General features: G+C 34.7%; 2 protein-coding genes across 3 annotated transcripts in view; both read right to left on the reverse strand.

Annotated features, from left to right (window-relative positions):
* Window positions 1-13,776, reverse strand: part of LOC144293366 (olfactory receptor 5M3) — a 145,609-nt gene that overhangs the window by 80,195 nt on the left and 51,638 nt on the right. The gene's annotated exons all lie outside the window — the stretch shown is intronic.
* On the reverse strand, window positions 2,736-3,683 carry LOC144293360 (olfactory receptor 5M10). Its single transcript, XM_077864450.1, has one exon. The coding sequence runs from the start codon at window positions 3,681-3,683 to the stop codon at window positions 2,736-2,738; it is 948 nt and encodes a 315-aa protein (XP_077720576.1).

Raw genomic sequence — 13,776 nt, forward strand, 5'->3', positions numbered from 1 at the left:
ATATATTACATAGTTTATTTTTAATGAAAGCTGATTATCTTCTCAAAAATGCTCAAAGCTCTAATTTCAGATATTTGTTCTCAATACTTTTTTGGTGCATTGTTATGTCTACTAATCTTGAGTTGAAAACCATCTGTGTTTTATTATTTTCACAAATAACCTAACTTTTTACATTTTAATTACCCAAATTATTTCTTTCATTAGTTTCCCTAAATCAAAACAGATATCTATATGAATGGGAGATACCCATTCTGGATATAGAATTTTCATTGCTTACAAGGTTTTTATGATTTTGTTCTGACAATATTGACAATTATTTGCTCTATAATGCTGCATGTTACCGTTTAGTTTGTGTCTACCTATAAACTATTTTAAAATAACAGTTGCTTTAGAGATGCCTGGGTGGCTGTCAGTGAAGTGTCTGATTCATTTCAGCTCAGGGTATGAGCTCAGGTCATAAGATGGAGTCCCTCTGTGCTCAGCATGGAGTCTGCTTAAGATTCTCCCCTTCCTCTGACCCCATCGCCCCCCCCACACACACTTGCACCCTCTCTCTCTCAAATAAATAAATTAATCAAAAAATAAAATATATGCCTTTTCTAAGAGTTTCAGTTGATACAACAAAGAAATAAACAATCTTAAATGATGTCTTAATATTTTTCTCATATTAATAAAGGCAGAGTGAAATGGTCACTCTCAAACACAACTAGTCCTAAATGTAAATAGTTAATGCTTCCTGGAGAAAATTTACCAATAGAAAAAATTAACCAAAGCTTTAAAATTGTTCAGAGCATTTAATTCAGCAATTCCCCAACCTAAGGAAACAATTAAGTATGTTCATAGAACATAATAATAATATAACAATAATAGGGTACATTATTATGTAATAATCATAACAATAATAGGGTACAACAATATGATGGAATAATGGCTTACAAGACAAAGTATGTAAAAATAAAGTGCACCATTTTTAATAAGAGATTATAAGTAACTTTTGCTTTTATTCCAAAATTGAAGAATCCTTCAGTATTTTTCAATTTGCTTTTCTACAGTTGATATGTAATATTTTTGCAACCAAGTTCAAGGATGATTTAATTTTGTGTATAATACTACTTTAATATAAAAAAATAAAATAAAATAAAGAAAAAGTGATGTTGACTATAAATAGTCTGTATGAAAATATAAATATTATACTATCAAGTGAAAAATCAGTGTTTAAACTCATAAATGGTAAATGATTCAAATTTTGTTTCATGAATTATAAGAATATGCATACATATCAATTCATTGAGAAAAATATAACAAAATACAAATAGAAGTTGTCCATTGATTTAGGACATATCACCAACAAAATGTTACTCCATCACATCTGTTTACATTTTTATATATGTATAATAAACATGTTTGATAGAATCAGCCTTATTCAATCAACCGAGACATGAAAATGGAGCCTAACCGTAGGTCATTTAGGTTATGTTCTGGAAAATCATATAAATACATACAATAAATCAATGAATTGATTTCACATAAGTTTTTAGTACTGTGGTCTTAGTTAAAATAATAGCACACGATATTAGAATCTTGACTAATTAGTCAAGACTTGACTAATAATGCATAGGTGAATTATGGAACTCTTCATATAATCTTGTTTGCTATAATTTGCAAAATAGAAATTTTGTGAGTTACTGTAACAGCCTTGTCTATAGACTAATGAGTCACAGACACTTTTATGAACCAAAGTAAACATCGGATGTTCTCCTCCAAAAACACAAAGATACATCTCTCATTTATATACTGTTTCAAGACATTCTTAGGTTTACAAAGCCAATCGAAAGACTCTATTAACTCTGAATAAATTAGATCTAAGTCAGAACCACTACATTAAAAATATACATAGATTGCTATTATACCAAACTTATAAACAGGTGTTGGCAGTTTATTTTAAAAATTGAGGAGCATAAGTAGTATCTACAATAAGACAAAAACAGGGATCCCTGGGTGACTCAGCAGTTTAGCGCCTGCCTTCGGCCCAGGATGTGATCCTGGAGTCCTAGAATCGAGTCCCACATCGGACTCCCTGCACGGAGCCTGCTTGTCTCTCTCTCTCCCTCTCCCTCTCTCTCTCTCTCTCATGAATAAATAAATAAATAAATAATTAAAAAAAAAAAGACAAAAACTTTCTCAGGATGTCTACAATATTGGTTGGGAAAATTTTATAGAATGCTTAAACCTAGGAGAGATTGATATATTTAAAATTTCCCTAAGGTGATTCCAGTGATTACTCAGGCACCAGAACCATTATTCTATACCATTCATTGAAGAATAAATTATTTCACAATTTTTTGAAGTATAAAATTAATCATTCTATTTTGAAAATCATTATGACTCTGTGGACAGCATAATTCAGAAAGTTGGATTTCCAGTATTCTTATCATACTGAATTAATTCTAATACTTACTCCCAAGTAAGTAAAGATGCTAAAATATTTTATGGAATTATTGGATACCACCCAATTTATATGTGCAGATTTTTTTGCTACAGAAAATATTGTTTAACTTCAACATTGCAGTTTTTATTAAAATGATTTATTTGAAGCTATTAATTTTGAGAGGAATTTGCTAATGTCATTGTGAGTTTATGAAGAGACTATATCATGACTAGAGAGTAGTAGATTTGCCCTGTGATGGGATTCACTATGTTATTACAAACGTTAAATAATTACAATGAACAGATGCCTACACTGCAATTTTATGAAAAATATTTCCCTGAATGATTTGCTGCATAGCATGGATCACATCCTTGTTCCTTAGACTATAAATCAATGGGTTCAACATTGGGCTTAAAAATGTATAAAAGACAGCAATTATTTTAGACTCCTCTATAGACTTCTCAGATGGACTCCTTAAGTACATGCAGAAGAGGGTGCCATAAAACAAAGTGACTGTTGTCAAGTGGGAAGCACAAGTAGAAAAGGCTTTGTGCCTGCCTTCAGCAGAACGGATCCTCAAGATGGCTACAATAATGAAAAGGTAGGATAGCACAATGATGAAGAGAGAGCTTGACAGAGTCAAGCCAGCTACTACCAGCATCGCCATCTTTTTGACATGGGTGTCAGAGCAGGCCAACAGGATAAGAGGAGGATCTGCACAGTAGAAGTGGTTGATTTCAAGGGAGTCACAGAAGGACAAGTGAAAAGTCAACAGTGTCTGGGAGAGTCCATTAAGGTAACCACAAGTATAAGAGATCACCACTAGGGAGATGCAAATGTTCTTGGACATTCTGGTACTGTAATGAAGAGGGCTACAGATGGCTACATAGCGATCCAATGCCATTGAAGCAAGGATGTAAAACTCAGTGATCACCAGGGCAATGAAGAGAAGACACTGCATGAAGCATCCAGCATAGGAGATGGTCTTCTGGTCTGAGAGGAAATTGTACAGCATGTTTGGAGTGATATTGGAAGAATAGCAGATGTCTACAAAGGAGAGGTGGCTAAGGAAGAAGTACATGGGAGTTTGCAGGTGGGAATTGGTCCCGATCAGTACAATCATGCACAGATTCCCTGCCAGTGTGACTAGATAGATCACCAGAAACACCCCAAACAGGATCTTCTCTAGTACTGGGTCATCTGTGAGTCCCAGGAGAATGAATCCCGTCACTGAAGTGTGGTTCGAGGAAGACATTTTCTTATTCCTTGAAAACTGAGAGTAGCAGAGAAGGTGAGGGATCCTGTCTAATCCAGATTCTGCATTTATTCCATCCATTTTTATCATTTACTCATTGATATATTCAGCTACTGAGACATTTCCCTATTCAAAAATCACATCAATATATCTACATAAATATTTTTATTCTGTATCTCTTCATTATCTCTCATTTATATTGCAAACACACATACACACACATATTTTCTCATATTTGTGTGTATACCTATATATTCATACATATGCATATTGTACATTAAGTAATAATATTACATATTTAATATATATACATATTTATACATTTATACCTGTGTTCTTGAGGAACTACATATTTGATATTTTTTCACACCTTAAAAAAAGCCAAAGGAAAGAAATTCAGATATGAAAAGCCACAGATAATTGGCATCATCCAAGTGGACAAAAACGTAATTTGGATATTTAGGGTCCCACTAACTAGGGTATGTTATTGTTTCAGATATATTATACAAGATAAATCTTCAGGACACTATTTTACTTGAAAACCATAGTAATCTGGCTTAATTTCATTCAGAAACATTTAGGGTAGCCAGGGTGGCTCAGCAGTTTAGCACCGCCTTCAACGCAGGGTGTGATTTAGGAGACCCTGAATCGAGTCCCACGTCGGGCTCCCTGCGTGGAGCCTGCGTCTCCCTCTGCCTGTGTCTTTGCCTCTCTCTTTCTCTGTGTCTCTCATGAATAAATAAATAAAATCTTAAAAAAAATAAACACTTATTTAGTGAAACTTACATCTGGCATTTAGTCTAAGAGGTCAGAAAAAAAGAATTCTTTCTGTTCTGTAGATTCACACATTTATTTATTCATTTACACTGAAAAGGCTGATTTTTTTTCTGTTCTACGTTCTGTGGTTACAGCAGTGAACAAACTATCCAACTCATGGAGCAGTAAGAGACAGAACAGATTTAAACACATAGGCAAAGATATATATCATTATGTCAGTTAGAAACAAGTGCTATGAAGAAAAATGAAGAGGAGATGCATTTAGATACAATATTTTTCCACATCATTGAGATACTAATGTCCACAGAAAAGCCTATAATATATTTTTGGTGAGCAAATGTAGAAAGTGACCTACCTGTAAAGAGTTGGCTTACCAATTTTTGTAAAAGCAAAGTGGGCAGATATATAATGTATTTCTTAGATATATTCCATAGAGTATTTAAGAAATAATTCCAAAAAAAAAAAAAGTTAAAAAAAGTCTTTGCTCCTCTGGGGCATAACTGTAATTTGATGGTCTGGGAACTGGATTCTCCTTTGAGGCCAGTATTCCCGTCTAACCTGTACATATATTACATAGTCCTGTATGTGAAATCTTTAGCATGATTAAAAAATGTAGCTGTCAGTTTTAATACTATAAAAGATAAAATAAGGGAGATAAGTTTTGGTTTTTTTAATGTAGTAAAGTGGGAATTCCAATTAGAAAGACTGTTTTTCCATGTAAACACTGAGGTGGCATGATGTAATGAGAGTGTAGAAGAGGAAGGTATAGTAGGTGAGAGATTTGAGGAGCACAAAGACCAGGCAAACCATAGATTAGGAGAAATATTCACATCAAGTAATTCTATTTTATTTTATTTTATTTTATTTTATATTTTATTTATACATACTTTTTTTATTGGAGTACGATTGCCAAATAATTCTAACAAAGGATTTACATTCAGAATTTGTGCACATCTTCCACAACTCAGGGATGAAAATATAACCAGCCCAATTAAAAAAAAAATCTGAAGTGAACAGACATTTCATAAAAGATATATGAGCAGCCAATAATGACAGGAAAAGAATGTCAACATCTACGATTGTCAAATAAATGCAAATTATGAATGCAGGTAGGTATCACTTCACACAACCTCAATGGCAGGAATTTAAAAGATCGGCGGTGACTTCCTGGGAAGATGATGCAGTAGGAGAGTCCTTGGCTCTCCTCAACCCATGGACACATCTAGATCATGGCCTTATCAGTGTGGATAACCCAGAAAATGACTGGTAGAATCAACTCTCCACAGCTAAATGTAGAGAACAGGTCCCATCAGAGAGTCTAGGAAAGGTGGAAAATACAGTCCAGAGCTAAGTGGACCTGTTAAACCAGCTGTAGGATAGAGGAACATGGCAGACATGGAGAGGGGGGAGGAGCAGCCCGCCATATGAGCCACCTCAGATACACAGGATCCACATGGGGAATATGAATCCCCATAACATTTGGCTTCAAAAATCTGAGGGGTCTCTCTTCATGACTTCTTACAGTCAGGGGCACTTACCCCTGGAACTTTAAAAATCAGTGGGTTCAGCTCTGGGAGGGTTGGAAGAAAAGAAGAAACTGAGTCCCCACCTTTAAAGAGACAGTAAAACAAACAGCTCTGCTGAGATATAGCATAGAAGCAGCAATATGAAAACTGCCTGGGTTATAAGGGAAGATTTATTTACTAATCTCAGAGCATTTGCTAGGGAACAGGGATATTTGGGAGACTTCTTCACAAACAAAAGAGCTGGCAGGCACCACTTGTTCCCTAACACACCCAGCCTAGATACATGAACACCTATGGGGACCAGTGCAGCAAGAACCTTCTCCATTAGCTTGCTAACAATGCCCCTACTCCCATACTCTGCTGCAGGTGAGCATCGGCATTCTGGCCTGGGCAGGAAGTTTCCCAGGTGCCTTCAGGTCCCCTCCTGTAGTGGACTGGCTCAGACTTTGCTAGCCCCAAGTACCCTACCCTCACATTCTCCTTTGAACTTCCCCTCTCTAATATGCCCTTGGCCAGAGTCCATCCAAAGTGGTGCCACAAGCCTAGCAGTGTGCAAAAGGCCTGACGGGCCATCACCACTCCAAAATGACTCCTGCCCCTGGGAGAGGGCAAGATAATGATATATACCAGTCTGACTGCAGCTCCAGCAATGATCTGGGGATAGATATTGGGTCTAACCACAGGCTCTGCCCACCAATGAAAGCTTCTCAGGGACAACACAGATAAAGTGCTACCCAAGTACATAAAGCAACTAGTAACAGACATAAAGGAAGTAATTGATAGTTATACAATAATAGTAGTACAATACAATTATCCCACTTACATTAATGAGTAGATTGTCCGAACAGAAAATAAACAAGGAAATAATGGCTTTGAATTACAGACTAAGACAGATGGATTTAACAAATATACTCAGATGTTTCCATCCAAAAACAGCAGAATACAAAATCTTTTCAAGTGCACATGGAACATTTTCCAGAATAGATCATATGTCAGACCACAAAATAAGCTTCAATAAATTCAAAGAGAATGAAGTCATACCATGCATCTTGTCTGACCACATCTCTATGAAACTAGAAATCATCCACAAGAAAAAATCTGGAAAGAATACATACACATGAGGTTAAATAACATGCTACTAAACAGTGAATGAGTCAACCAAGAAATCAGAAAGGAAATAAAAAAATATATGGAGATGAAAGAAAATGGAAACACAACAGTCCAAAATCTCTGAGATGCAGCAAACACTACTCTGAGGGAATTTTATAGCAAAACAGGCCTATATAAAGAAGCAAGAGAAATCTCAAATAAACAACCTAACTTACACCTAAAGGAGCTAGAAAAAGAAGAACAAATAAAACTCAAAACAAGTAGTAGGAAGGAAATAGTAAAGATCAAAGCAGAAATAAATGATATAGAAACTAAAAAAAAAAAAAAAAAAATAGATCAATGAAACCAGGAGCTGGTTCATTAAAAAGATCAACAAAATTGATAAGCCTTTTTAGCCAGACTCATCAAAAGAGAAAGAGAGACAGCGATAACTCAAATAAACAAAATCATAAATAAAAGAGGAGAAACAGGGACTCCTGGGTAGCTCAGCAGTTGAGCTAAGCAGTTGACCATCCAGTCCAATAACTTGTAGAATAGTTTGACCTCTGCCTTTTTCTACTTTTATTTCTAACTACTAATAAACACAAATCCTTTAATTTTATATCCTAGGATCTGAATCATACTGGAAATATCCAGGGTTTTTGTTTGTTTTCTTGCTTATAAAAGAGATAATTGTTCATCATAGAAAACTGATACAAAAATATACAAAGAACAAGGTTTACTTGTCCTTACTCCCAGTATAACAAAGTTATCATAATGTGTGTATCAATGCATGCTTTTTTCATAAAAATTATACAAAATCATTTGTCCTGTCCTTAACTGGTAACTTATTCATTTTAGTGTCTGTAGAACATTCTAATTTAAAAATCAGTCACGTGAGATTCAAACTCTCCTTTATGACCACAGCCAACACTCTCTTGCAAAGGCTCTGGTTACAGCCAGCTCCTGCTCTGTCAGGAGCATTGGCTTGTGCCTGTTACAGAATGCAGACAGTAATGGCAATTGAGATTCATGCAAAGCAGAGCACATTCAAATGCAGCACAAGTTTCAATTAAAACAATCCTATGCCAAGTGAGGGCAACCTGCATCCCATAGACCACTCCTTTCTTTTTTCTCAATTATAAACAAACATTACAATGAAAATCTTCACTCAAGTGTTTTATTATGGCTTTGGTACATTCTTAAAATTGGAAACCTGACTAAAATTATACAAATATTTTTTAAGACTCCTAAAACAGGAGATCCTGGTTGAAGGTCTGCCTTTGGCCAAGGTCATGATCCAGGGGTCCTCGGATCCAGTCCTGCAATGGGGTGGGGGATAAGCTTCCAGCTTAGCTGGAAGTCTGCTTCTCTCCATCTCCCTCTGCCCCTCACCTCCCTACCTCCCTGCCATGTCTCTCTCAAATGGGTAAATAAAATCTTAAAAAAAAAAAATGCTCCTGAAATCATAATGTTAAATTGATTTCCAGAAAAACATCGTTTTCTCAACACCCATAATGTAGAACATGCTAATCTTTCGAACTCAAGTATAAATACACAAAAGTATCTTATTTCAAATATTTTTGTTTGAAATTATCACTATTTATTGGTGACTGATTTTTGCCTTAGGTTTACTTATAGTCATTTAGGACAAAGATCCCTTGAACTACAAATTATGTAAGACTAACCTGATAAATACTGGAAGGATAAACCACTGGTATAATGGTAAGTTGGATGGAGTTCTGATAGTAGCATTTGCCAGTTTCATTCTTGTAAATACTGCCACCCTGGCCATATTGCAAACCTGAATATTTAAGAATTAGCTCTCTGGAGTCAGTTCCAACTCATCATAAAGAAAACCTATCTAAACAAAACTGATAAGTTTTCCAATTCTCCATGCTATTTGAATGGTAGAGTGCCTATAAAAAAAGGTAAACATCAGTTCCAGTACCTTAACGTATTGTTGCATTTTAGGTACAAAGTTGGAAAGTTGGCAACTGGAGCTCTTATTTCATATTATTTTTACTCATTAATTTTAGCATTTTTATCAATTTTCTATACATAGCCTTCAGTATTTATGTAGACTATGACAATGTTTCAGTACTTTGAATCATATCTTGTTTACCACTTTATCTTATCTGGGACAAATACTTTCCAAAATATAATATGCTCCTTAATTTTAGGTAGTTTTATCGTCATATTCAAGTAACTCTTCCATTATGAATTCCTCTACTCCAAGTGACCTCAGAAATATTTCCTTCTGATTATTTAAAAGCTTAATATTTATTTTAATTAAAATCAACATAGGTTTTTTTTCCTTTCAGCATTTTATTTTTTTATTTTTTAAGATTTTATTTATTTATGGGGATCCCTGGGTGGCTCAGCGGTTTAGCGCCTGCCTTTGGCCCAGGGTGCGATCCTGGAGTCCCGGGATCGAGTCCCACATCGGGCTCCCAGCATGGAGCCTGCATCTCCCTCCTACTGTGTCTCTGCCTCTCTTTCTGTGTCTGTCATAAATAAATAAATAAATCTTTAAAAAAAAAAAGATTTTATTTATTTATTCATAGAGACCGACAGAGAAAGAGGCAGGCGCTAAACCACTGAGCCACCCAGGGATCCCCCCTCCTTTCAGCATTTTAAATGACACACAATTGAGGATTATTGTGGGCACATCAGTCTTTTGGAGGACAGTTGCTGACAAAGGACAATTTAGTTGGGAATAAAAGTCTGTATTTAGATATCTTTGCTAAAAAATAGTCTTGCGTTATGGACACTGGTTTGGTGCAAAAACAAATGTGTAAAAATGTTAACAAATATGCCAAAGTTAAATGTTTTGCTCCTCATTTATAAGCCACATGATTTCTTTGCCTTTCTGGAAAAAAATTTTAACCTACCCATAGCCTTTCATCCAGAAAGAGACCTCTCTATGGCCATGATTCCATCAGATGTGGGGACCAAGTTATAAAAATACTAAGATTAAAATATTTTTCCATATTTTTCAAATAATTTATAAGGAATATGTATTGTAAATATAACCATATTTGATTTTCATATGTACATGTCCCTCTGCTATTCAGATTGAGCCACAATATGCATAATTTCTGGGTTAAAAATTTTAGATAGTTAGAAGCATTTTATTTGCATTATTCTACTATAAATTTAAAAGATAGTACTGATGGGATTTATCAGAAATTAACACTTTCAAAAAATCTATATTAATTATGTGAATTTGGTTTGAAACATATGTATAAACTGGTCAAAGGAGTAGAATTGGCCAGAAATAGATCCACTTAGTGTACAATAAAAGTGATGTCACAAAACAAGGAAAAACAAAGGGTAGTTTAATACCTAGTAGGAAAAACATGGTTTAAAAATGTAAGGAAAGGAGTTACAAACAATATTATAAAGTAAAACAGAATTTTATCCAGAATAATTCAAGACACTGCTATAAAATATGGTAATAAAAATATAATACAGATACCTCTTTATTTAAATTTAAGGTGGAGAAAAGCTACAAAACCAAAAAATGAACAAATTTTTTCTAAATAAAAATGTTAATATTCTTCATGTGAGGAATCATCAGAAATAAAATAAAAGGGAATCAGAAAACTGATGTATTCCCTTTACTTGCTAAATATATATTTCAAATACTCCTCTGTTAAAATAAAACAGATTCTTTTCCTAAGAATTTCTATTGAGATAGAAAGAAGGAAATACCCTTAGTGGATATTTCCTAATATTAATAACAATACAGTGAGATGTTTACTCTCAAACATGACTAGTAATAAATATAAATGGCTGATACTTTCTAGAGAAAAATTTATCTGTAGAAAACTTAGAGCTTTAAAAATGTTCAAAATATTTAATTCAACAATTACACTTCTAAGACTAATCCTAAAAAACAGAGGATATGTACATAAAGATATCAGTCAGTCTAAAAAAAAAAGATATCAGTCAGTCTTAAAAATAATAGGATTCATAGATATGATGGAATTATGGTTTGCAAGATAAACCAAATGGAAGAAAATACACTAAAATGTTGAAAGCAGCTATCTCTAGATAAAAGATCATAGGTAAATTTTGCCTTTATTCCATAAATATTTCAGTACTTTTCATTATTTATTTATTTTAGAGAAAGAAAGGAAGAGAGAGCACAAGCAGGAGGGGCAGAGGAAGAGGAAGAGAGACAGAGAATCTCAATCAGACTTCTGCTGAGTGCAGAGCCTAACACTGGGCTCAATCTCATGACCCTGAGATCATGACCTGAGTTGAAAACAAGAGCTGGACACTTAACTAACTATGCCACTCAGGTGCTCCAGATATTTCAGTATTTTCCAATTTGCTTTTCTATGATCAACATGTTATTTTCATAATTAAGTTCAAGGATAATTTAATTATTATAAAGTATTAAAATTAATTAAAAATGTGTTCACCAAAATTAGTCTATATGAAACACAAACATTACATTATCAAGTGAAAATCAACATTCATATTTGCATTTGGCATATGATTCCAATTTTGTTTTATGAATCATCATAATACACATGCATATAAAATCACTGAGAAGAAATATGGAAAAACATAAACATAAATTATCCATTGGTTAGGATATCACTGATGCAAGTTATTTCTTAACATCTGTCTGTATTTTCCAGTTATTCATAATGGACATATGTGCTTTTTATAATCTGGAAAATATATTCATAAAACACAGTCTAAATATATCTACCATATATCAAAATTGTCTGCTTTACATAAAACAGTAAGATAATTCTACTTTGCACACAAATTATCATGTTTACCTAAAATGTCAGAGGAATTCAACAGTTCATGTTACACCCTCTTCACAATCACCAACATTTCACGTGGAGCAGTAACCTCATCCCCTCATTATCCCCAACACAGTCCACCCCCAGCACTAAGTTTAACCACAGTGAGTTGGAAAGAGAAAATGGATCCAACGGATTTACCTTTTTGCTACTTAGTGGCTGAATAACTATAGAAAGTCATTTAATCTCTCTGTGCTTAAGACTCCAAATGTTATAAATGAAGATAATAAGTTTCTCACAAATTTAAGTATAAGAATTAAAGTAAATATTGATGGGATGCCTAAATGGCTCAGTCAGTTAAGTGTCAAACTCTGGATTTCAGCTCAGGTCATGATCTCAGGTTTGTGGGATTAAGTCCCACATTGGGCTCCATGCTGGGCGTGGAACCTGAAGATTCTTTCTCCCCCTCTGTCCTTCCCACTGTTCAAGCTCTCCTTCTTTAAATAAATAAATAAATAGATAGATGATAGATAGATAATAAATAAATAAATAAAGATTTAAAAGTGACTATTAATTATACTTGAGTGACACAGGGTTTTTTGTGCATATTTATTTGTGTTGTATCCTATCTCTAAAGAATTTCTGAGGTGGCCTTTACTATTTATTCAATCTAAATAAATAGATTAAAAAGAAAGACTACAAATAGGTCAACCATTTGGTTTAAAAGACTTGCCAAGATTGAGTTTAAAGATTGGTTCCTGGAAGCCACAGTAGTTCTCAGAACTATAAAATAAAAGGAAGCATATGATTATTGAGACAAAATACAAAGTGCTTTTACAATGAATCTCAAATACATTTTTCAATTAAGAATCTAAATCTGGATATCAGCACCTTTTGATTGTAGATATGGGAATGCAACTCCTTGCTGAATGAACAAGACAGTTTATTATGACTTAAAGGAATGACCCACAAACTATATGATGATGATCTTAAAAAGAAATTGGAACAGGGCCTCTATTAGAAGTAGGACTTCTCTGTTATTTATTTCTAATCACCATGTTATTACAGACAACTAGTCATTTCAAATTAACAGAGACCCAAATTTCAATTGTATGAAAGAGATTTCCCTTAATCATTTGCTGCATAGCATGGATCACATCCTTGTTCCTTAGACTATAAATCAATGGGTTCAACATTGGGCTTAAAAACGTATAAAAGACAGCAATTATTTTGGACTCCTCTACAGACTTCTCAGATGGACTCCTTAAGTACATGCAGAAGAGGGTGCCATAAAATAAGGTGACTATTGTCAAGTGGGAAGCACAAGTAGAAAAGGCTTTGTGCCTGCCTTCAGCAGAACGGATCCTCAAGATGGCTACAATAATGAAAAAGTAGGATAGCACAATGATGAAGAGAGAGCTTGACAGAGTCAAGCCAGCTACTACCAGCATCGCCATCTTTTTGACATGGGTGTCAGAGCAGGCCAACAGGATAAGAGGAGGATCTGCACAGTAGAAGTGGTTGATTTCAAGGGAGTCACAGAAGGACAAGTGAAAAGTCAACAGTGTCTGGGAGAGTCCATTAAGGTAACCACAAGTATAAGAGATCACCACTAGGGAGATGCAAATGTTCTTGGACATTCTGGTACTGTAATGTAGAGGGCTACGGATGGCTACATAGCGATCCAATGCCATTGAAGCAAGGATGTAAAACTCAGTGATCACCAGGGCAATGAAGAGAAGACACTGCGTGAAGCATCCAGCATAGGAGATGGTCTTCTGGTCTGAGAGGAAATTGTACAGCATGTTTGGAGTGATATTGGAAGAATAGCAAATGTCTACAAAGGAGAGGTGGCTAAGGAAGAAGTACATGGGAGTTTGCAGGTGGGAATTGGTCCCGATCAGCACAATCATGCACAGATTCCCTGCCAGC

This window comes from Canis aureus, chromosome 21 (genome assembly GCF_053574225.1).
Source record: "Canis aureus isolate CA01 chromosome 21, VMU_Caureus_v.1.0, whole genome shotgun sequence".
NCBI lineage: Eukaryota > Metazoa > Chordata > Mammalia > Carnivora > Canidae > Canis > Canis aureus.

Bases quoted from the DNA above. Each gene is read 5' to 3' on its own strand.
- LOC144293360 (XM_077864450.1), bottom strand. From the start codon at position 3,683: ATGTCTTCCTCGAACCACACTTCAGTGACGGGATTCATTCTCCTGGGA.